Genomic DNA, 26,479 nt, shown 5'->3' with positions numbered 1-26,479 from the left:
GGGGGGGGGCGGCGGCTGAACGATGTGCGAGAACTGCGCAGACCTGGTGGAGGTGTTAAATGAAAGTAAGTAGCCGCTGCCGTCGCCGCCTTTCGGGGTGCCTGTGTGTGTGCCTGTGGGTGTGTTGGGGGGGTCCCCCACCTCTCCTCCTTCCTTACCTCTCCCCCCCACCCCCATCCTCCCAGGCCTGAGGGAAAGCGCGGTTCCGCGGCGGGCCGGGGAGCGTGCGGGCCTAGTGCCCCCGGGAAGGTGTCTGGATTGGCAAGCCGGGCCGCTGAGGAGGCTGCGGCCTCAGGGCGGACGCGGGCCAGGCCTTGTGGGGCCTGGCGTGGCCTGGGCACTCTCAGGTACCTGGCGGGAGGGGAAGCAGCGGCTGCACTCGCCGGCTTGGGCCTGCCTTTAAACGAGACATCTTCTTGGGAAGCAGGGCCTGTGTGCCCCAGGAAACTTTACTCATTACAGGTGTCAATTAATGAGGGGTTAATTAGCCCCTCGCCGCTCTGCCCGGGGGAGGTAAGGCGAGGGTAGGTGAGGTGGGGCAACGGACTAGGAAAAGGTTTTTCCTGAGAGCCCAATCTTCCCTGCCCCACTTCCTTCCCCCCCCCCCCCCCCCCAATTTTCAAGCTGTTCCAGAGGCCTCTTATACCTGTTAATTTGTATTAAAGTCACTGGGAGGTGCCGTATTTTTTTTTTCTTGGGGGGAAGGGGAGGCGATATATGAAACATTTCTGTCACTTTGTAAATGTTGAAAATGAACCGAGTGTGAGAAGATAACCTTTCAAACCTATTTTCATTTAGTGATGTGTTTTCTGTGTATGTTTCCAGATTTAATGACAAAACCTATTTTGCGGAAATAAGGAAAACCGTGTACAACAGATTCCATCCTGCCTTCAAATTGCTCCTTCCCTCCAAAAAAAAAACCCCGAATTTCTTGCACTTTTAAAAAAAGTGAATAAGGTTATCAGCTCACAGAGAGATGTTTTTTTTTTTTTTTATTTCTTTTCCATCTATTCTCTGTAGCAAGCATCTTTTAAAATAATAAAATACAGGGCAAGTCAACTACTAGCCAGGCCTAGAGGCCTGGTTAAAAGACCTGAATTAGATTTAAAGATTAATGTCCACTAACTTGATAAGAAAGTAACTTAACTAAAAGGATTGTATTATTTAAACACATACACACACACATACACATAAAACCTAGTATTTGTTCTTTAGGCAGTTAATTCTAAAGACTCTTAAAATTCATGTTTTCCTTATTCAAGTACAGTGGTCTAAAATAATGATAAAATGTAATTTTAGGTTTTGCTGTATTCTTATCTGTGATTATCCAGCATTTGATTGATAAAGTCAAGTTTAAAGCTATAAAGTTTTAGTTGTTCTTGGCATTGTAAGGTGAAGTGGAAAGAACTGTTGCGACTCTCACTAGTTGTGCAATTCTGGGCAAGTTATTTTAATCCTGAACCTCAGTTTCCTTATCTCAGCAATGGGAATAATAATCTTTATACTAGCTCCCTTACAGAGTTGTGAGGATAGTGCTTTATAAATCATAAAATGCTAAGTAAATGTGGATTTTATTTATGGTAGTCTTGTAGGTGTTCCTCCTGAAAATAGCATATCCAAATAAATCTCTCAGGTAATTGTTTCATCCTGTATTTTCCAGGACTTTTATTATAATTTCTTCATTAGCACATAGTTTGAGTGAAAATTGTTTTGATTGGTATCAGTAATATAATGGTAGGATAAAAAAGCAATGCTTTGTATGTTTAAGCAAAACTTACAGGCTCCTCAAATATAAAAAAGTGACATTAACGTGACTGTTTTTATATTAGAGAAAAGTGATTTTACCTTAAGTTAATATATTGGAGCAAAACCATTGTTAATTTTACCATATTTTTTGAACAACTTTACAACTATGAATTTAAAATTGAGAAGAAATTAATGAATAATTGTTTCAGATATTACTAAAATTACAGTGCCATAGAATCATTAATTTTGTATGCTTTGAAAATTTGTACCATACCTTAGTCATAGAGGAAGGTGCTATTGAACTACTGTGAATGGGATAACTATTGTTTGCTGTTTAGAACCTTGTATGAAATTCCTGATGATTAAATTAGTAGATTTTGTTATAAGACAAATTAGAAAATTTTATAAAGAAAAGCAGTTTTATTTCAAGTATGGTCTTATTTGGTCAAAGCTTTTTTATTCCACCACACCACTTAGGAGAGGTCTGGCACGATACTTTTTTAGGCAGTAGGTAAAAGTAACATAAGTTGAAATGAAGTAGATTAAACATTTTTCTTGTAATTGTGGTTCTTACTAATTTACTGAGCAGGTCTTTTTTTCACCGGACAGATCCTTTAGAAACATCACAAATTAAGATTTATTGTTTTGCATATATTAAGAGTATATGTATTCTCTCTCCTCTTTCTCTCCCTCTTCCCCCTTCCCCCAGTCAAATTTGCTCAGAATTCACCTGATGATAAAGTATGCTTTGTTGCTTCAAATTCAGTTTAGAAGTTAGATAAAGGGAGAGTATAATTTTTTTAGCATTCTAAATGATTTGTTACCTTTTAGGCTTTGATGCTTGCTAGCTTTTTATAATTGTTTATGTATTCTGTTGCAAGGTAGTATTTAAATGTATGTAGTAGTAATACTCTACTAAAATCTTGATTTGATGCTTTATGTCCTTGGTTCTTTAAGGCTATGCTATTGGAAGGATACCTCTGGCAGGTACTGTCCTAGCTGGAAAACTTTCAGTTAGAGCCAGGCCTAACTTCTTACAAAGCTTATTAGCTCAGATACTTCCTCCTATATGAGGCCTTTCTTGATGTTCTGAGTGACTAGTGCTTCTCCTTTACACTCCCCCCCCTCCTTTTTTACCTTTAATTTGTCTTATATATTTCTGTGTGTGTACATATTATTTCCTTTAATAGAATGTATACTTCTTGTGGGTAGGCTCTTTTATTTTTATCTTTGTGTCCCTAACACTTATAGTTATACGTACAGGTCTGAGAGTATCATTTCCAGGTTTGCAATTGATTTTTTTGGACTTAAGCAACCCTGCAACCATAGAACTGTAAGCTCCTTGAGAGCTGGGATTGTTTTTTGCCTTTCTCTGCAAATAGTGCTCTTTTAGTACAGTGTCTGACACAGGTACTTAATAAATGCCACTTGACCTGCTGACTTGGAAAACTATACAGAGCTTTAGAGAGAACGAGACCCACATCACCTAAGTCATAGATTCTTAAAGTATCCAGGGCATAGTATGACATCATAGCATGTATGCCTAGATGAAGGTAAAGATAAAATGAAGTAGGATGAATTGTAAAAATTTGTTTTAAAAAAACTAGATCATAAAAATTGAAATATTTGGCCAAAAATAAATGAATGAAAATCTGTGGGCTAGTTCTCTTTTCTAGCTACTGATTATTTTGGGAATAGCTTTTCTCACGGTATTGAGTTAGGATCTGAAACTGCAAGTGACTTCAGGAAACTTTTAATTCTATCTTTTAATTTTATATATGAATAATAATAGCATTTGTTTATCCATTTAAAATTTGTAAGGTGCTTTGCATATGTTATCTATTAGATAAAAAAACCTGAGGCCCAGAGTTTGTGACATACTTGAGGTCACACAGGTAGTAAGCTTCAGAAACAAGATTTGAACTTAGTCTTTTTTTTAAAATGAATGATTATAGTCAGTCAACAAACATTTATTATTTACTATATACTGGGCACTGAGCTAATTTCTGGGGAAACAAAGACAACACAATAATCCCTTCTCTTAAGGAGCTTAAGGACTAAGAAAAGAGAAGGAAGAGAATGTGCACAGATTTAGATATGTACAAGGTACAGTTGCCTCTTCCACATCTCAACTTTTGCCATCTTGCTTTCAATATATCAAGAGTTGCCATAAGCCATTAAATGGGGAGTTTTGGGGAGTGCAAGCCACAGAAAACACACAAAGGCCAGAAGATGACACAGAAAAAGTTTAGAAACTCAAGACATGCATACTTAACCCATAATTTACAATAAGGTATTGCAAATACCCTATAAAAGCAAAAGAAAATAAAGGCCAAAAATTTTGGAGGGACCCTGCTCTCCCTTTTCCCACATGTGACAGGGATAACTATACTTGCAAAGTAGATAAAAAGTAACTTTAAGGGGAGACACTAACAGCTGGGAGGATCAGGAAAGGGCCTCCTGCAGGTGATGGAAGGCACTTAAACTCAGATTTGAACAAAACCAAGATGTCTAATAGGTTAGGTGGAGAGAGAACATTCCAAGCATAAGGGGCAAGACAATCTAGTACAAAGACATAGAGATGGGTTTGTGAGAGGAACCACAAGTAGACCAGTAGGACTGAACTATGTGGAAGGGAGTGAGGAGTATTGTTTAAGAAGACTGGGAAAGTAGGTTTGGCTAGATAGCCAAGAGCTTTAAATATCAAACTGTAAAGTTTATATTTTATCCAAGAAGTAATAGAGAGCTACTAGAGTTTTTTGAGATGGTTTAGTAAATTAATATGCTTTAGGAAATTCATATTTGCAATTGTTGGATTGGAGTGGGCAGAGATTTGAGGAAAAGAGGCTATTGTAATAGGTCAGTGGAGAGATGATGACTTGAATTAGGGTGACCGCCATTTGAGTGGATAGGACACATGAGAGATTATAGAGGTAAAATTGACATGGTTTGGCTACTCCTTGGATTTTTGTTATGAGTGAAGAATCCAAATATCTCTCAGGTTGTACCTTGTTAACTGAAAGGCTTATGGTGCCTTTTAGGGGATAGGGAAATAAAAATAAAGGATCTGAATGTCAATTTTTACAATAGCATTTAATCTTAATGTTAAAATTGTAAAATGTTGGCTGCTTAGGAATATGGGACTTAAAAACATTCACTTCAGTTGTACATAATATTTCAGGTTTTTTAAGGAAGGGACGAAATGTAAATAATTATATATATGTATATATAATAGACTGCTCTTATTTTAAGATAGTTTTAATCACTTAAATTTCTGTACTAATTCAGTAGGGTTTGGACATTGAACATACTCCTTTTTTAGTTATTTTCTAAAACAGTTATCACCTAATTCACAAAGCATCCCTGGCTCTTAGTTAGGATTTGATGGCTTAATTCTGGGGATTTGAAGTTTGAAGAGCCATGAACTGTATTTTTTTAAAAAAACCAATAACTCTTAACTTTCCATCTTAGAACTAATACTATGTATTGGTTCAATGGCAGAAGAGTGGTAAGGGCTAGGTTTTTGGGGTTGTGACTTGTCCAGGGTCACATAACTAGGAAGTGTCTGAGGTCAAATTTGAACTCAAGACCTCCCATCTCCAGGTCTGGCACTCTATCCACTGACTCACCTACCTGCCCCCTCTCCCACAACTGTTATGATGATAAAATGAATCTGTATAAAGAGAATATAAAGAGAAGGTCACCCTAGGAGTCTGGAAGCCCTACATTCAAGTTCTGACTCAGTTACATAGTAGCTGTATGACTTAGGCATGCCACTTAACAGTGAAGTGTGTTCTCTTAGACACTTAGAAGTTGCAGAGAAGGTTACCATCTTCCTGGGATGGAAGTTTTTTTTACCTTGGGAGTTCTCATTGTAGTACAGGTATCCCACATCTTGACTTTACCTATCACATTTTGAATATATTGTGGACTGGCATAAGAAGTTAAGTAGGGATTTTTTTTTCTGGAGATTTTGCAGAATCTTCAGACAACAGGCAAAAACTGGAAGACAACATAGAAAAAGTTTAGAAACTTTGTAGCCTGTAATCATATATTTACCTCAAATTTTATGATAAGGTACTGTAAACACCCCATAAAAAAAAAAAAAGAAAAAATTCAGACTTCTTTGGTATGAAGGGAGAGCCAAAAAATTTTATGTGGATATTTCAGGTTGCAGGGATGCTATGCGCTTAACCCCCTTGATGTGGTAGGGATACTTGTACTAATAAAATCACAGATGTAAGGCTCAGCATTATCTAGTTAGGTTTAAAACAGGGTTGTTGTGGTATTGATGCTAGTAATGGTTATTTTTATAACTTGATTAGGGACTCAATACAAATATCAATAGAGATCCAGGTTGGTACAGCATAAAAACCTAGCAGAGGTGGCCTGGGTTCTGGTTCTGGTCCTGTGATTGACTAACTAAATGACTATGAGAAAGATTTCACTTCTCTGAATTTGTTTTCTCATTTGTAAAATGGGGTTAATCTTTGCTTTATCTGCCTCACAGGGATCTTGTGAAGATGTATTAAGTCCTGATTGTGTACAAAGCACTGTTAGATTCTGGGGATACAAAGACAATAATGAAATAGTCTCTGATTTTAAGGAATTTATATTTTATTAGGTGAAATAGCATGTACACAGAGGCCATTATAAAACATATAGAGTAAGTGCAAATGGTTTTGGGGTGCACTAATAACTAGGATGGTCAGGAAATACCTATTGTCAAGAGTTTGGCACTAGAACTGAGTGAGCCTTGAAGGAAGCTGGGAATTCCAACAAATGAATTGAGTTCTTGGCATGGAAGCAGATGTATATAAATGATGTGTGTAAAATGTTTTGGAAATTATAAAGAGATATATGTAAATATCAGTTATTATTGATAGTTGTATATTGGTAACTTGGATTCCCTGAAATTAAATGAATGTTATGAGTATTTACAAATATAGGCTCTTTATTTTGAGCTATAGGAAAGGTAGGATAAACTATTTAGTATGAAAATTCATTAGAAGTTTTCTAATAGAATTGCTTGGTGACTCAAGTAGGGGCTTCTGTGAACCTGGTCTTTGGTGTGGCATTTATATGTGATCTTGGGCAACTCAAGTCAACAGATGTCAGATTCTACATCTGTAAAAAAAAGTGATTGGACAAGGTGGTCCTCTGAATTCCTTCCAGTTCTAGATTTAGAATTCTAAGTAAGTCAGCTGAAGAGTTTTATATTTTGCAGGATCTGGGATTCAATCAATGTGGGTACTTTTCTAGAAATGCAAGTGGTAGCCATGGACAAATTAGTAGGTATTCATGAGTTGCTGTATTACTTCTCTTAGTAGCTAACCCTTCTTATGATACATATGTGATAGGTGGTAGCTGGTCAAGATGTTATCATCCTTCATTTCTTTTTTAAAAATTATCTCATTAATTTTATTTATACAAACCTTTTAGATAACTTGTCATTTTTAAAAGGAGGTAAGTAAGTAAAATTGTCTAACAGTGTGATTGTAACTTCGAATATTTGCCACCTTTATTTTTGTAGTTTATTGCTTATTAACACAAAGGAAGGGGTTTATAAGTGTAATAACTTTAATATTTGGAACTGACATTGTCCTTTGGTTTTGACTTGAGTTTTGTTGCCTTTTATTTACTGTTGCTCGTTATGTTGTTGTAGTCATTGAATATATTTTGTTCTTTTGGTTCTTTTTTCTGTATCACTTGATGCATATCTTTCCATGGTCTTTTTGGGTATTTAATTCTTTATGGCACAGTAATATTCCATTGTATTTACCTACCATAATATGTTTGTCAATTTTCTATTCACTGGGCATAGTTTGTTTTCACCTCTTATTTAACCAATGTTATATTTAATATTTAACCAGTAACATAAGCAGGAATAATAATACTTAACCTTTGAGGAAGGATGGAGATGATGATGGAGAAAGTCCTTGGGTTTACTAAATATTATATAAAGGTGAATTGTGATTAATCAGCAGGCATCTTATTGTCTGCTAGATACTATGCTACGTGTTAAGACTACAAAGACAAAAATGAAATAATTTCTGCTCTTAAGCTTACATTTTATCAGGAGACACAAAAGGTACACACATAAGTGTATACAAAGTATATAGAAAATAAACACAAGGTAATTTGTTCTGTGTAGGGAGAAAGGCAGCACCAGGAGTTGGGTGGTTATCAGGAAAGGCCTTGCGTAGGAGGTGTAGGAGCTTGAACTGATCTTTGAAGGAAAGATACAGCAGAGATGCAAGACAGAATATATGTAAGAAAGAGCAAGGACAGTTTATTTGAGTTGTAGAGTGTATAAAAGGCTGAAGAGCTTGTGAAAGAATTTAAATTGGAATTTTTATTTTATTCTTATAGGGATGACATTGTCAGATATGTGCTTTTAGAATATTAATTTGGCATGTGTGTGTAGGATGGATTGGGAAGGAGAAAGACTAGAGGAAGGGAAACCAATTAAGCTATTTAAGTAGCTTTGACGATGAAGGTACCTGAAATAGGGTAATGGCCATATGTGTGAAGAAAAAGAGATATGCAAGATACATTGTAGAGATGGAATTGAATGAATGAATGAAAAAGCATTTAAGTTCTAGGCATACAAAGGATACAAATGTTAGGGATCTTGCTTTCAAGGAGATTGCATACTAATGGGAAATATAACATTTAAAACATTTTACCTGCAAGTTAGATGAAAAAGTCTCAAAGGCCTTAGAGTACAGAAGCAAACAGATGGCGTTGCATTATCTTTAATGTCATTTCCACTTAAAGTCATATCAGTTTATGATGTTGAACCATTTCACAGTGCTGAAAACTTTGGTGTCAATAATTTTATTTTCTGAGTTTTAGTACCTAGAACTGCTGAGGTAATAGTGTCTGCAGAAACAGGAGGCCATTTACTAGATAGCATCTCCATTGTGGGTGTGGATGTGGGTAGGGGTCGTGGATCCCCAGGATGATAGGTGCAGAAATTGGTCTAGAAGGGGATCTGTGGTCTGAGGTGTGCTGACACTTGTTTCCTGTCTATTTGTAGCAGCCAATCAGTCAACATTTATTATGTACTAGAGATTTTAAGTCAGTCATCAAGCATTTATAAGGCAGCTATTGTGTGTCATATATTAGACTAAACCCTAAAAGTACACATACAAACAAAAAGAAAAAATCTGCACTCTAGGAGCTTATATTTTAATGGACAAAGCCTATGCATAAAAGGATGAAGATGGTAAGCAACGACAGAGGCTATAAAGAAGTCAAAAAGGGATGAATATTGAGAAAAAACCTTTAGATTTGGCAATTAAGAGATATCATTGGTAACTCTGGAGAGTTCAGTTTCCTCCATGAAAGGAAGGAGACAGATAAGAGTAGATATTTGGATGGATGTGATATGAAATGAAGGGGGGAAAGGGTGCTTTTGGAGAAATGACTGTAGTTTTTTCAACTGAAAGGATGGGTGGATAGGGAGCCCTGGAAAGTTTGAGGAGAAATGAAAAGGCTTGAAAAAACATCTGTGGTGAGTGGGATAGAGGATCAATTAAGGAAAATATAACTGTTGCCTTTCATTAAGGGTTCAGTTCAGATTTTGTAATGCGAATTTGTAAATTTGTAGTGGTCCCACTCAGCATAGTTTTGTGATTTCCCCCCAGCTTTGTTCAGCAGCAAATGAATAGGGGGAAAGCTGGATGGTGAGAGTAAATCTGAGGAAGATGAAGATTTAGCAGGGTAAGATCAGTAGTGATAGGTTAAGGGGACAAGGAACTCCAAAGAAGTGGACAGTATAGACTTGAATTGGCTCACTAAGCAGTCAAGGTGTGAAAGAGACAACATAGTTAGCATAGAGGTAATAGGGGGAGGGGAAAGAACTGAGGGATAGAAGGACTAGAGGTCACAGTGAGAATGAAGAACAGAGTTAGGAGTTTAGGAGTTAGGAGTTTTAAGGGGAAAAATGGAATGATAAAATATAAAATATAATCAGATAAAGTAATTCCAGAGTTCTTGAATGTGGAGGAACACTTGTGATGGTGGTGATATCAAAGGTATAATCATCTCTGTGTATAGCTGAGGTATGTTGTAAGGAGTAGATCATGGGAAATTAGGAAATTGAAGAATGGGAAGTTGGGTTGAGAGGATATATCAATAATATGTATGTTAAAGTACCTTAGTAAAAAACGTAGGAGTTGGGAAGGAGAGAAAGAGAGTAGGTCAAACACTGAACTCATTGAAGAAAGGAACATGTATTAGAGGTCAGTTAAATTAATAGCTGCCAAAGTCTTGATTGATTGTGATAAATATGGATTGAGTTAACCTCACAAGGAGGAGAGGTTGCCGATCTATGGTAGTAGAGGGAGAATCTGGAAGTGGCAATAGACTGCAATTCTGTACCATAACCAGGGATAGTGAGTGAGTAATGGATGTTGAGTGAAAGAGCTGAAAAGTGTGACTAGATACTGTGTCATCGGGAGGGATCCAGGTATCAGGGAAATGCAAGAAGATGGAAGGTGTGGGAAAGGAAAAGGTATAAGATAAAAGGAAGTCTATGGAGCAGACATTCCAAAGAACATAGTAGAAGGAATGGTAGCCTTAGAGTTGGACATGGAAGGGGGCTGGGTTCAGACAGTTGGGAGTAAGGGAACCAGCATTTTGTCGACAGTTGGCTCCATTTCCATAGTGCTACCTCTCCTCAATAATAGTTGCAAAGATTGTTCTGGAAAGCACTGTTATTTCCAAGGCTTTTGTATATTCAGGGTTCTGGCATATTTCCATTCATGTGTGAGGAATCAGCATAGGTGACTGTAGTGGTTTGATTTTTCTAGGCTTATACCTAGGCTCCTGGTTGATTTGCTAGGCTTTGTTTAGGCTCATGTTTCTTCCTCAGAGTGCCCCTGGTGTTTAAGGTAGGATATATGTAATGAATGAGAGTAAGAAATTGAGATCGTAGAATTTTGAAATAGGTGTCTAGAAGGATGTAACCTTCACTGAAAAAGGGAAGAGAAGTTTATTTGTTTTTTGTAGGAGGAAGGTAGTGTGCAGGAGATGAGGTCTTACATGGACATGAGATTCTAATGGGATATCTATTGTGAAATATCCAATAGGCAATTTGGCAGTGTAGGAATGTAGTTCAAGTGAAGGGCTAGAGATGAATGTAGAGACAATAAAAGTGATGAAGACATCAAAGATGAAGTATAGAGAGAGAAAAGAAGAGAGGACCTAGGATAGGTCCTTGAGGTTTTTCTACAGTTTTGGGCTAGGATATCGATGATGATTTAGTAAAGGAGACAGAGAAAGAGCTCTTTGATAGGAGGAAAACTAAGAGAAAATAAATATACAGAGAGGAGCAAATATCTAGGAAGAGAGGGTGGCCAACAATACCAAATGCTGCAGAAAGATCAAGAAAGGTGAGGATGGAGAAAAGATTATTGGTTTTGATGGTTTAAAAATTATTGATAATTTTGGAAACAGCTTCTTTTTTTACATAATTTGAGGGTCTTTATCCTAGTCTCTTACAGAATTTGTGCTGTCATTGGAATTATGAAATTTAACTCAACTATGCATCTTGAAATTTGAAGCGTTTTTCCCCTCCTGGAAGCAATTTATGGATTATTTAAATTGGTGCTTTTTTTTTTTTGTATTCAGAAGTTCTATACATTTTTCTTTATGGAATTCAGTTTTTTTAGACTTGCCAGGTTCTTTTGGGAGACCTATAATTCTTAAGTTGTTGCTGTAATGCTATCCTTAAGATCAGTGCATATTTCTTGCATTCTTTTAGTATTATTGCTTTTTTTGCATCTTTTCTTCCAGATTGTTCTTCACCTCAGTATATTTATATCCCTAGAAATTCTCTCTTAGAGAGACTTGCCACCAAGGATTCAATTCTTTTTTTTTACTCTGTTAGTTATTTCTGCTGTGCAAACTATAAATTAATTCTCTATTTGTTCTTGTCCAAATTCTTCTCTTAATATTTTCTCTCTTGAATCTTTCTGGGGCATCTATGTTGTCTTGGGAATGAATCTATAGGCTCTGTTTTTCATTAGGTGTTGGTTCAATTCCTTTATCTTTCAGTATTTATTTAGAGACATTTATAATTTTTAGATGTCTTATTAATTTTGTTTCTCCCCCATTGATTTGGCAATTTATATTCTTGAGTTTTAGCGAAGTTTTCTTCCCTTTGAGATAATTGGTGATTTTATTCTTTTTTTTCTTTATATTTCCCTGTTCATTTTCTAGCTCTTTCCCATTTGGTGGTGGGTTTTCTTCCTGGGGAGGGTATTCATAAGCTCTCTCAGCTTTTTCCTGCATTGGGGAATTGTCTTTTTATTGACCTTGTTTAGGTAGCTAGCTTCTTGTGGGACAAGACTGGCCCCAGTTGGATGTTAGTCTCTCTTTTTTTTCAGGCTTGTAGCCCAGCATGCTGGTTCACTGCTTTAGTTTATTCTATTCTTTAGTTCTCTAGTCAGGCTGACTGTATCTGCTGCTTTTTGTAGTCTTGGGTGAGGATGAAATGGGTCTTGTGGGCAGAGTTTGAGTTGCATTGGGGTTCCCTAATTTAGGGGCCACAGGGGGCACAGTCCTGTCCTCCTAATCATTCTCTCCACACAGCTGGACAGAGTTAAGACCTGAGGATTGTAGCAATAGAGTACCAGGGAAAGGGCAGGGGTGGGTTGTGCTAGCAGAGACTGTAGTAGCAGAAAAATTCCTCAGTACATCCCAAAGCATAAAGCTGTGGGTTGGTTTGTATGGACTGCTAGAGTGTGGAGGCTGGTAAACTATGCATATTGAGTGATTGCATTAGAAATTTATTACTGTCTACTGTTAATTCATAAGACTGTTACTGTGTTGATCTTATATACCTATAGGCTGACAGAAAAAAGGGGACTTTCAAACATTCCTGATGAAAAGACCAAAGCAAGGCAGAAACTCTAAAAGGAAAATACAAAGACAAGACCCTAAGACCTGACCCTCCTCTCAAGCTCTCTCTCCTTGCTTTCAGTTAAATTTCTAGGAGAACAAAACTATGTATACTTCTAGGAAAAAAGCTCCATACAACCTATGGAGATGGTTGTATTTTTATACCTCTGGCACATAATTCCTCTTAAAAAAATTGAGAGAGTTAGTGGGAATTGTAGAAAGTTACCGTGTTCTGACTTGTTGTTCATGTGATCTAGAAGTTTGAAATAAGATTTTTTTTTTAATTTAGTTTTTTCTCTTAGCAAAAATTAGCTCTTTCTCACATTTCCTTCCCGCCAGTTAAGGAAGAAAGAAATACAAAATCCCTATTACAAACACGTATAGTCAAAAACAAATACCTGCATTGACCTTGTCTAGAAGAAAAAAAAATTCATATAGAGAACATAGATTCATACATTATTTTATCTGTCATCATAATAGTAATTCTGTATTCTAAGTTTCAAACATCTATCAGGAGCTGGATAGAGCATATTTTATCTTTAGTCCTCTGGAATCTAGATTGGTCATTATGTTGATTAGAGTTCCTAAGACTTTCAAAACTATTTGTCTCTACAATATTGTTCTCTCTATACAAATTGTCTGGTTCTGTTCACATCACTTTGTATCAGTTCATACATCATTTCCCAGGTTTCTTTAAACTCTCTTCTAGCATTTCTTAACAATTCTCTGTCCCATCCATATACAACAATAACTTCAGTCATTCCCAAATTGATAGACATCCCTTCAGATTGCGATTAATTACCAATTAAAAAAGAGCTATAATATCTTTTTGTACATCCTTAGAGTTTATTTACTTAAGACTAATCCTTCCCTATCTACCTTCTTTATCATAATCTATCTTCTCTGCATTAATTTGCCAATATTTCAGAGTAGTTTTCTTCTAGATTTCTCTTCCGAGTGTCCCTGTCACCACAGCAACTTTCATGGAAAGATTCTTTTTTTGTTTTGCTCATTTTTTCAGTCTGCTTCCTGACTCTGGACTTGTTATTAGGGCTAGGCTTTCTGTACTTTTTTAGGGAAGTTTAGGGCTAGTCCTGTTGCTATTACTTTCTTGGTGATATTGAGTGTTGTATTATATTCTCAGTTCACAGGGACAGCTCAGACTGGGGAACTGCAAAATCAGTTCTCCTTATGTGGGCTGATCCAGGTCAAAGTCTGATCACTGCCTCACTAGTTTGAACTCTGTAAGATCTTGACCTGGAATTGGACTTGAGTAGACTATGGTTGGGCTTTGTCTGAGCAACAGTAAGCTGCTGCTGGACTCGGCCATTATCAGCCAGTTGGAAAGCTCTGCTGGCTTAGTGATAGAGTTAAAATTTCCCTTTGGCTTGTGGTTCTTCTCCTGGCTATTTTTCTTTAGGCTTCAGACAAAGCTAGAAGCTAGAACTGAGAACTTGCTTTCCTTCTGGGATCTGAGCTACACAGCTTTTGCTTGCCTCTACACTTCTTCCTGACTGTGTATACAACCTACAGGGTCTGTCATTCCTGGGTGCAGGCAAGTTCCTTCCCCAGTCTGCTCTGGCTCTATGACTTGGAACTATGCAGTAGGTGACAAAGCTTCCAAATGGGCACCTATTCCCATATTTTGTGGTGTCCTGGTATGGCTCTGGTATCTCCTTTTACCTTGATGGACAGATTCTCCCTGGAATATTCCATAAGATGCTCATGGCCAGACCTAGAGACTTCTGTGTTTCTTCCTATACTGACCAAAGCCCGGAAAAGTGACTCATGACTTTTTTTTTAAATTTCCTCATTATGATTCATTCTGATGCATTTTTCTAGGTCTTTTTGGAGGAGTTTTGTGGAAGAAACTTGGTATGCGTCTTCCTGTTGCTTTTCAAGAGGTTGGGAAGTTAGTGGAAGAAATGAATGACAGCTTTTCCCCTTAGAAGTATAGATAGTTTTTTTCTCCGAGGAATTTAACTGAAAGGAAGGAGAGATAGCTTGAGAGGAGGGTCAGATCTTAGGGTCTTGCCTTTGTATTTTCCGTTTAGAGTTTCTGCCTTGCTTTGGTCTTTTCATCAGGAATGGTTGAAAGTCCCCTTTTTTGTCAGCCTATAGGTATATAAATATACAACCCCTGAGCTTTAGTCCTAAATCACCAGTTGTACTTTAAAATTGATATCCTGGAGGCATCTTAAATTCAACATGTCCAAAATTTAAACAAAATTTAAATTTAATCTTTCCCCCTTAAATCCTTTCCTTTTCTAACTCCCCTTTTTCTGTTGAAGGTACCACCGTCTTTCAAATCTCCTAGGTTTATAACTTTAGTATTTTCCTGGACTTAACTATCTCACCCCCATGTATCTATTTCAGCTTTGGTGAAGGTTTTCAAGTTCAGGTGCCCAGATTGCAATTTCAAGCTGCCTGTGAGCCATCTGTATTACCCTAAAGAGCAGAGGGAGGAAGTGCCCTCTTTGTGCTGCTGGACAGAGGGGCAGGGCATGTAAAAAAATGTCCTCAGGCCCTGGGAAGTGAGCAGTGCCTGCTCTTTACTTGTGCCAATACTTCACCAGTGCTGATCTATCTAATGAGTTGCCAAATTTAGTTGTTTCTACCTTGATAACATTTCTGGTATCCAACTTCTCCCTACTCGTACAGTTACCATCTTAGTACTTTTTCTTTGATTTGGTAGCTACATTTTATACTGTCATCACCTCTTGCCTAGATTGTTGAAATAGCCTCTTAGTTTATCTTTCTGCTTCAAGTCTCTTACCACTCAAGTCCAGCTTATACTCTCTACCAAAGTGATTTTCCTTAACTACAGATCTGATCATGACTTCTCAGCTGCTCCAGGTTGTCTCCAGAGTGAAATCTAAACAGGAAGTTCCTGGTACCCTGGCCTCATACTATCTTTCCTGTTTCAATGGGCATTACTCTCCCTTTCACACTTAGAGATCAGTCCAGACTGGTCTTTCCTATTCCTCACACATGATATTTAATCTCTTTTCCTTGTATCTTTTTTTTCTTCTTCTTTGTACTTGCTGTCTCACATACCAGGAATGCACTTCCTCCTTACTGCCTCACAGAATTTCTCCATCTTCTTTTTAAGATGCAGCTCACATGCCATTTTCTGCATTGAAATACATCTTGATTTCTCTCTATCTTTTAATGCTGTGTATATTTTCATATACACTTGTCTTTCTCACTAAAATGTAAACTCACAAGTAGAGATCATTTCATTCTTTGTACTTGTGTCCTGAGTGCCTAGCACAAAGCCTGGCACAGTGATTTGAGTGCTATTATAACCAGATTTACAAGGTAAGTTATTTGTGCTCATAAGCTTTTACCTTCTGCCTTTTGAAAATTCATAGTCTTTTTGATTTTCTCTCCTTTATCACCAAGTCTTATGTGACCATGTCTGTATGCAGCATTTTTTCTTTCTTCTGGAATTTCTAGATTTTGGCAATTAACATTTCTGAGTGTTTTTAGTTTGGGGTTTCTCTCATAAGGTGATTAGTGGGTTTCTCTTTTTTTACTGTGTTGTTTTAATAGTTTTGGGCAGTTCTATGATTTATTTATGGGTTTTTCCCCATTATAGTTTTCAAGGAGTACTATGATTCCTAAATTATATCTCTTCACTATTTTCCAGGATGTTGTTTTTTATAAGAATGCTTTTTAATTATATATAACACCTAAGAAAAGCAGTTATTTCAGTGGATAGAGCACTAGGTCTGGAGTTAGGAAGACTAGTTCAAGTTTATAACAAATTTACTAGTGTCACTCCAGGCATATCATTTATCCTCTCTTTGTTTCAGTTTCCTCAATTCTAAAATGGGGACCATAATAGTGTTGGAAGCAAATTCTCTCTCCATTATGTCGCCTTTTTTAACATCACCTCTCAGTGACCTGGAGGTGAAAGACCACTGAATAAATTCAGGTATAGATAAATCCTCAGAGAAAGGAAGTTGAGGAACCAGGGAACCAATGAGAAGGGAAACTGATTCCACAAGCACTGCCCCTCTGGGCAACCCAGTCAATTAGGAATCTATGGTTGGTTCCTGAGATGTGATGTTGGTGGGTGGAGAAAAGAGCTTATAAGGTCAGGCCAGGAGCCTGTCTGGTCTTGTGGCTGGAGTGTGGAGAGCTGAAGGAACTCTTGTTGGAGTTTAGCCACAGGCCCATAATGGTGGCCAGATTAGAAAACTAAGTATCTCTCTCCCATCTTTCCCTTTCTTAACAACAACTACTACTACTACTTTGATTTAATAAGGTTATTAAGCTACTATATATATACACACACACACACATATATATCATAATTTTAATTATTACAATAGCATCTATCTGCCCAGGTTGTTGTGAGGATTAGAAAAGATTTGTAAAGCATTTAGAACAGTCCCTGGCATATAGATGCTTAATAAAGGCTTGTTTCTTTTAAAGACCAATGATATTGTTGAGAGTGATTTCTGTATTACTTCATGCTACTTCTGTGCATCTTTACTCTTGTCCATATAGATTCACTCCTCAACAGTGCAGATCACAAATAATTAATTCATGCCCTCTCATCTTTTGTCTCTCCTACTTATATTTGGCTCTAAATACTTTACAGGTATACCCCATGAAATGGTGTTTCTTATTGCCTTTGGCTGTACAGTAAAACCAATTCTTCTATTTCCTTTAGTTACTACTATAAAGAAAACTTGTGAACCATTCTTCCATTTAGTTAGGATATCCTTTTGTCTTTTGATTTTATTTATAGTGGAAAAGTTAAGGTTAAGTGGGGCAGCTGGGTAGCTCAGTGGATTGAGAGTCAGGCCTAGAGACGGGAGGTCCTAGGTTCAAATCCGGCCTCAGACACTTCCCAGCTGTGTGACCCTGGGCAAGTCACTTGACCCCCATTGCCCACCCTTACCACTCTTCCACCTAGGAGCCAATACACAGAAGTTAAGGGTAAAAAAAAAAAAAGTTAAGGTTAATATGATTCAATTCTTTTAAGTAATATGCCCACATGATGGTAGTAATTGCATAAGGAATTTGCATTTAAAGTGCATCAATAGCTCCCTTAGTGCTTATAGACAGTTTGAAAACTATATGTGTTTCTTACTTCCCTTTTCTCCTTTTTTAAATCACTATATCCACATTGTTGCTGAAGAGGAACAGTGCTGGAATAGGATCGAGGGACATTTTCTTTTTTTTTCTTGGGTTGCTATGACCAAAGGATTCATCACAAGGTGGCTACCTCTAGTCTGTTGCTGAGATAGTATCGTCAGGAAATAAATAATCAAAAAGTCAGTGACGTGTTCACACCTAATATGAATTTTCCTGGTTCCTTCTATAGATGGCTTCTGTGTTGAGTAAAAATTTCAGGCAATTAGTGAGCTCTTTAGAATAATGTTGACCCTGAATTGCAATTTGATATGCAATAATAAATAAATTGCATTTTAATAAAATAAATAAATGTATGATAAATAAAGCTAATAAATTGCAAATGCATGTTCAAATCAGTTATCTTTATTTAGAAATTATGTCATCAAAATGATAGGCCATTTGTTAATATAATTTTTAAAAATTTGTGTGTAGTACTTTTCCTCTGGAGATCTTATAATAGTGACCTCTGATTTTTTTTTTTAAGTTGTAAAGTCTTTTTGTGGGTCTTTGATTAAGTAAACCAAAAAAAAAAAACCCCTTAAGACAACTTTTTCCTAAAAGTGTTAAGGTAGCAGTTTCAAAAAATAAGGTGAATTATGAAGTAGTTTTTTTTTGAGGTGATTATAACATTGCTCTAGAGTTCCAAGTTCAGTATCTTGACTAGAGTAGATACTTTATGAATTTTTTAATGGAATTGAAATAATAAGAATGTTGAAAAACCATGATTGGGCATTCTGAAACAGTGATTTGCTTAAAACATTCTAAAAGTAAGAAATGGGAATACTTATGTTGGATTTTTATTCAAAGGAGATATTTATGAAAGTTCTTTGAAAAGTATAAACGTTATGGTGTAGGAATGTGATAGAATACCATTGTCTTATAAGAAATGATGAAGGAAGTAGTTTCAGAGAAACCTGGGAAGACTCTCGTGGACTGAGTGAAGTGAGCAGAACCAGGAAAACCATTTATACCAGTGATGGTGAACCTTTTAGATATGGAATGCCAGGCCCAACCCCTCCCCCCCAACTGAATGCCAGTGCTCACCCCCCAGAGACCACATGCTGGACATGCCTTGTCCCCCCTCTTTCCCATTCAGGGGAGAGAGAAAGCACTCCCGTTAGGCTGCTGAGTAGAGGGGCAGGTGAAGTATAAAAATGTTGGCAGGCAGGTGGAGAAGGGGAAGGGGGCAGCTCCACTTGAACCCCTCTTCCTTTCTAGTAATGAACTGGGATGATTAGGGGGAGGGGAGAGTGGCTGAATGCCCACAGAGAGTGCTCTGCATGCCATCTTTGGCATCCATGCCATAGGTTTGCCATCACTGATTTATACAATTGCAACACTATTGTAAAAACAACTTTGACCTCAGATCAGCATAACGACCAACTACAATTCCAGAGAACTCAAAAGATTCTAATTACCTCCTGATAGATTTTATTTGCAAACACACATATATGTATTTGGACGTGGTGAATTTTTTTGCTCGACTATGAGTATGTTTGTAACAGGGTTTTTGTTTTTCTTGGTCTCTCAATATGGCAGAAGTGGGAGGAAGATAAAATTTAATTAAAAGTTTATAAGGGCCCTATATAAGTATAAAATACAAATATTCTTGACCTTTGATCTGTTTCTTGTTATTAGGTTGTTTCATGTATGTAGTACCTAATATTGTGCTCTGTGCTTAGTAGGAGATGGACTAACAATAGTATAACAAGGGAAGGGATATTCTCAAACAAGGAAAAGGGATAAAAAGTTAAGCATTAATTCTCAGATTTCTCAATAGCAAGTTCCTATTTTATGAAGGATCATGAGATCATATATGTAAAGCACTTTGCAAACCTTAAAGTTCTATATGCATGCCACCTGTTGTTATTTTCATTACTATGAAAGAAAAGTTTGTGTTTCAGTTACTGTATGGCTCAAAATTTCGTATTTCTCTAAGATTAGAGAAGGCAGCCACTTATTATGAAATGTTTTCTTGAGGTTGAAGTAGTGGCTTCACTTTTAATTACATTTCTCTTTTTAGTCTCTCTGACTCTTGACAGTGACAATTACTTTCCTTCACTTCCCCAGAATATTTAAGGGAGAGACATATTGGGGCTTTTCTAGGTCAAATACTGTTTTGTGTTTTAGTTGCCTTTCTTAGCTTCAGATCTATCTATCTATCTATCTATCTATCTATCTATCTATCTATCTATCTATCTATCTATCTATCTATCCATCCATCCATCCATCCATCCATCCATCCATCCATCCATCCATCCATGGAATTTTCTTGGTAAAGATGCAGGAATGATTTGTAATTTCCTTTTCCATGGATCCAAAAACATTAGAATGCTAATATTCTTTGTTTTGTTTTGTTGTTCTTCACTAAGGGAAGAACCCTGTGAGTTTCCAATTTTTGGCTACCACAAAAAAAAAATTTAGGTTTATTTCCTAAGGTGATCAAAGTAAAAGGAAAATAAATTATATGTTTTAAAATATTTATAGCAACTTTTTTTTTGTGGTGGCAAAGAACTGGAAAATGAAAGAATATTCTTCAATTGGGGAATGGTTGAACAAGTTAGGATTAAAATGGTATACTGCTGTGCCATAAAAAATTGACAAACGAGCTGATCACAAAAAACTAGGAAGATTCTTATGAAGTGATGTAAAGTGAAGTGAGCAAAACCAGGAGAACATTGTATACCTTAACAGCAATAATGTATGATAATCAACTGTGAATGACAACTATTATCAACAGAGCAAGGATACAGGACGACTGACTTCAAGGGACTCATGACAAAAAAGGATATTCATGGCCAAAGGAGCAGATAGTCTGAGTGCAGATTGAAGTAAACTGTTCTTCACTTTTTTTCTTGCTTGAATTTTTCTCTAGTGTATTCAGTGTGTGTCTTGCTTCACAATATGACAAACAGGGAAATATGTATTAAATGTAATATGTATAAAAATAAATATTTTTTAAAAAATCTATAAATATTTTGTATATGTGAATCCTTTTCCTCTTTCTTTGATTTCTTTGTGCTATAGGCCTAGTAGTTGATGAGGCTGAGTTGAAGGTATGGATAGTTTAACTTTTCAAACATAGTTCCAAATTAACTTCCAGAATGACTGGACTATTCAGTTCATTAGTAGCCCTGCTTTCCTACAGCCCTCTCCGCCATTTGCCTTTTTCCTTTTCCGTCATTTTTGCCAATCACTCAGACAATAAACATTTATTAAATGCCTTTTATGTACCAAGTACTGTTCCAAGTGATGGGAAAGGTAAAGATGGTGTTCCCTTTCTTAAGGAGTTCAATACCTAATGGGGGAGGCAATGAATAAATAACTATATACATGCAGGATAAATTGGAAATGATCGACAGACAAAAGAAACTATAGTTAAACTGTATGGTGACTTTAACCAAAGTTTTAGTTTGCATTTCTTTAAAATAGAGATCTAGAGCATTTATATATGATTGTACTCTCTGAACCTTGCTCCATTCCCGAAGCTTTCTTAGACCTTTCCTAGACTCCCTGTGATACTTCTTTTCCTTTTTATACCTTTACACTAGTTCTTTGTTATACACATGCTGCTTTGTAATTGTGGTGCTAGTGTGTATGTGTATATGCATGTCTTGTTTTCATTATCAGATTTCTTCATTCCTTGAGAGTCATACTTCTTCATATTGTCACATTCTTCCTAGAATAGCACCATATACTTAATGAGTGCTTAATGTATGTTGCTTGGTAAGACCATAAGTAAAGGTAATTTGGGTCAAGAGTTGGAGATAGATATTCAAGGGAAAGTGATAAAGTAGAAGGGGAATAAATTTATGACCAGGTTAGAAAAAAGGAAAAGAGGGACAATGAGAGGAGAGAAGAGAGATTCCAAAGGAGGGAAAAAACCATATTTTTACCTTATTACTGATGCCCACAATGCCAGTCCACTTAAGGTTTTCCTGTTGCTTTGATTCTGTTTCCCCCAGAAAGATTTTAGCTTTTCAAAGTTTCTAACACTCCTTTTCCCATAGGTTTTACTATCTTTTTATATCTGTGTATATCCTTTGTACCATGCTCTTTAATGATTAGGTCAGATCTTTAATTGCTTTCCTTTTGTTGATATGTTTAAAGATTATTTTTTATTATTAGCTTAAGGAGTCCTTTTTTTTTTAATACCTCACAAATTTGTTTTTTGAGTGGACTCTTTTACTGATTCACCTTTACCTGCTATATTTTGTTGGCTTCTCCTGTTCCAATACTGTTAATGTGTCTTAATTCTGGTACATTTTCCTTTGCCTCTTTGAATTTTGTCCATCATGCTGTTTTGTTTTTTGTTTTTAAATGCCTGGTAGATTTTTCCAACTGTGAAATGGGACCATAGAACATGTTTATTCAAAATTCTTTATTTCTCTTTTTGGTCCTCTTGCCAGCTGCCTTTCCAGAGACTAAAAAAACTTAGCTGTGTAAACTCCAGAACTCCTATGTGTGTGTGTTTGGGGGAGAGAGGCAGTATTGTCTGATTGGTGAGGGCCTCATATGTTCCACTCTATCAGGCTGGCTTTGTCCGTGCTTCATTTTGCTCCCCAACTACCTTTTTGCCAGATTCCTTGCTTGCATGCTCTCTTTGTTCCCTGGCCCCTTTCAAGGGCTGGAACCATAACCAAATCAATACTGAGATTGCTACTGGAAAGTGTATATTAATCTACTACTATGTAGTTGCATTCACTGTCCTTGTAACTTAAATCAAACTCACTAATCAGAACTACCTGTATATGTATTGGTCCCTTCTCCCCTCCCTCATTAGAATGAAAACTTGAGGTTGTATTGTAATGATTTGTATTTGAATTCCCAATACTTATTTCAATGCTTGGCACATAATAAACTCAATACAAGATTTTTCATTTATTCATTTTTATATAAAAAAAACAGGGATGGAGATGATAGAATCAGATAACATGAAAGTGATAAAAGTACAAGATGATGATGATGATGATGATGATGATGATGATGATTATTATTATCCAAAATTGTTTATTGATAGAGCTGGGGCTAATCATAATAGCTAGCATCATTTATATAGCGATCTTTCAAACAGTCTGTGTGTTCCATTGGCATCTACATAAAATCAAGGAAATGTGAAGAAAGATTTGAATACATTGGGTGGTCCCTTGGTGGTGGATTTATGAGAATGCATGAATAAGAGTTGCATAGGACTCACAGTATAAGTTACCATTTCATCCATTACAAAAATGGGATCACAGAACTACTAGCATATACAAGGGAAAAACATAACTGAGAAATAGATACTACAGATCATATTATCTCCATTTTACAGATGAATACATTAAGCATGAGAGAATTTGAATGGCTTCATATGGCCACATAGCTACAGTCAGATGCAAGAGTCAACCTTGGGTCTCTTCCCAAGTCTCTTCAAGTTCAGTCCCTTTTCTGCCACACTGAGACCTTTCTATTTATATTATCCAGGGTTCCTGATCTCTGGTACATTGTTATATTCCAGTACCCTAAGCGGCCACATTCATTACTTCCCAGTTGTTCAATGAATATATGTGTAGCAGAGGGTAGGAATTAGTGTGCCTCACATGTCATGGGGTTCTTTTGAAGTCTGTCACAATCTCTTTTTCTGAAGATAGACAAGGCTATTCTCATGTGTTAATTTGCCTCACTCGTGCAAAAAGGAAATGATTCTAGTCTAGGAAGTGAATAAAACTCAGACTTTAGAAAGCAGGAGGAAATATATTCTAGGTCCAAGTGACATACAAGGTAGAGGCCTGGAAAAATGAGAGATTGAGTGTTCTTTTTGAGGAATTGTAAAGAGTCATTTGGCTAGAGGATAAGAGTTCATGAAAGGGACCGAAGCTGGAAGGGTATATTAACCACATTGTGAAAGGCTTTAAATATCAACCCGTTGTTTATCCTAAAGGTGTCAGGGAGCTTATTAAGCAAGAGAATTATGCTCATTAAGCTTAAGTTTATTAAGCAGTAGAATGACATAATTAGTCTTGTGCTTTAGAAAAATCACTTTAGCAACCATATTCAGCCTAAATCAGAATGAGGAGAGATTTGAAGTAGATGTACTAAGAGGCTGTTGTGGTAGGGACAAGAGATTCTGAGGGCCTAAAGCAAGGTAGTGACTCTATGGAAAGTTAAAAAATGGATAGGAAAGAAGTAGAGGTAGAAATGACAAAATTTGGCATCTTCTTGGATGTGGTATGATGGGGAATGAGATGGTAAAGATGACAGGTTGCAAACCTGAATGACTATAAAGATGGTGATGCTATTCAGAAAATGAGAAGTTCAGAGAAGGAGTAAAGATAATTTTGGGGTAAAGATAGTAAATTCTGTTTTAGATATGCTAAATTTGGGATGCCTATAGGACATTACAATGGGAAATGCCCAATTGTCATTGAATAATTTGAGCCTGGAGCTCAGGAGGGAGATTAGAGCTGGATAGTTATGATATAAGAGTAATCTGCATGTTCATATGTTAGCTGATGTCCTAGAGCAGTGAAAGGGCAAACTTTTAAAAGAGGGGGCCAAAGGAAAGGAAATGCTCACCTGTCAATCTGTTTCTAAGGCATCTCTTTCGAAGTTTTATTGTATTGTATCCTACTCATTGTATTAGTCAGATTAGCAATAATGTCATGGCCCAGATAGGGGGCCTCATCTGGCCCGCAGGTCATAGTTTGCCCATCACTGTCCTAGAGTATATAGAGAAAAAAGGACACCCAATAGTGAGTCTTGGATCACACTCATTTTAGGTGGCTTCATATGGATGTTGATCCAACCAGAGACTGAGGTATTGTTAGACAGATAGAAGATCTAAGAAAGAGCAATGTCATAAAAGCATAGAGGACTGAGTATCCATGAGGATGAGGGTGGTTTTTAGTGTGAAATGCTGCAGAAAAGGTCAAGAAGGACAAAGATTCAGGAAAAACCAACATATTTAGCATTTAAGAGGTAATAATAATTTATAGAGTAGTTCCAGAACCCTACATGGGCCTAATGAAACCTAATAAATTATTATTAAAAAGGTCTTTTTAAAAGTGCTTTAATTTATGTAAATTAAAATAACACAATGACAGAAAATGCATAACGCAGTGCAGATGAGTTTGGTATGAAATATTTCAGGTATCTATTGTAAAAATATGTCTGTTATACAACTTTAAAACAGGGATTCATCATCTGTGTTCTGTGAGCTTGTTTTTAAAAGAAAAAACTTTTCACAATTATTTCAATACAGTTGCTTTTTTTAATCCTATATTTTTTATTTTCTGCACTTTCTATTCTAGAAGGGCCCAAAGTGACACAAAAACTCTAGAACAAGGGGGCAAATGGAGTTTGTTTTAATTTGAGGGGGAGTTTATTTTAATTTGGCATAAAAAACCATTTAAAACTCCTGTTTTTAAAAGTTCTAAATAAATGTTTTGCCAAAAATGAAAAAAAATTTTTTTTCTTGGAAGATTATTGATTTCTTATGTATAGGAAAGGAGAGACAATGTATAATAGCTTCATAGGTCACTTGGTCATATTGGCCAAGTTGGGAGGTCAGTGCAACAAACACCTTTTTCCTGGATTTTCTGTAATAAAAAAGTTACCTCCCTGAAATTTTAAATAGTTTTAAAGGTTTCTTTGAATAATTGTCATTCTTCAGTGATGCCTTTCAATTTTGTTTTAACCAAAACTATTTACTCAGTTTCTTTTGATTAAATTGAACAACTGTAATATATTTCTTTGTTTTTTTCCAAGATGTAGAATTCAGTTTTGTTGTAATCACTGTTATCTTTTTTGATATTTTCTTTTTCCTTCCTTCTCTGAAACAGTGAAATCTTATGATTTTCTTTTACCTTTAAACCTGATTGCACTAGTAAAACTTCAGTGATTTCCCTCTTCCTTTTAGGATTAGACATAAATTCCTATGCTTGGCATTTAAAGCCCTTCACATCCTGGCTGTAATTGCTATTTCCAGTCTTAGTACATACCCCATCCCCACCAATACACTTATTGAAAATTTTAGTTGTAACAATTATTATTATTAATGGACCACAGAGTTATGAAGATAACTTCTGAGTTCACTTTGAATGAAAAATGTTCTAAGAGTGGATTTTTTTCCAAAACATTTTATTGCATTATGTTTGGTACCTTATGTTTGACAACAAAAAGGAAATTATATCTTTAACTGCAGGAATAAGAAGCTCTGGTCAGTTATTGAAAAAAAAATCTTGAGCTCTTTAAAAAATTTCAAAGTCTTGGGCTTGCCTGAAACAACTGAGCAAGAAATATATTCTTAGAAATGTGGGGCTTCAAGTATTATAAACTTGTGATACTGTTGAAAAATTTCAGAGGTACCTAAACTGCAGCACTTTTTATTTTTTTCTGCATAACATGAACAAGACCTGCTGAGGTTTTTAACTATTAATCTCTTGATCAGTCATAGAATGGTAGTAAGGAGTTCTATTCTTTACCTTCAAGCCATGGTGGGTTCTAAGAGTGGATTTTCAAGAATTGATGTGGCTAAAGAATTGTCAGAACCTACTCCACCAGATTTTTGAACTACATTTCATCTCTCTGAGGATTGGAATGAGATGTTAGCCTTGAATCTGGTAGATATAGAGATGTGGATATTTTGAAGGATAATCAGACTTAACAGTTTTTCTTTTTAATGTGGTGA

General features: G+C 36.4%; 1 protein-coding gene across 1 annotated transcript in view; it reads left to right on the top strand.

The window, feature by feature from the left end:
- USP34 (ubiquitin specific peptidase 34) overlaps positions 1–26,479 on the top strand; it is a 362,663-nt gene continuing 336,184 nt past the window's right edge. The window contains exon 1 of the mRNA XM_044659479.1: positions 1–65. Coding sequence (XP_044515414.1) covers positions 23–65 — 43 coding nt within the window. The 5' untranslated portion in view covers positions 1–22. The remainder of the gene's footprint in view (positions 66–26,479) is intronic.

This window comes from Gracilinanus agilis, chromosome 2 (assembly GCF_016433145.1).
Source record: "Gracilinanus agilis isolate LMUSP501 chromosome 2, AgileGrace, whole genome shotgun sequence".
In the NCBI taxonomy this organism is placed as follows: domain Eukaryota; kingdom Metazoa; phylum Chordata; class Mammalia; order Didelphimorphia; family Didelphidae; genus Gracilinanus; species Gracilinanus agilis.
The sequence above is the reverse complement of the archived record's forward strand: the minus strand, read 5'-3'. Positions and strand labels throughout refer to the sequence as shown.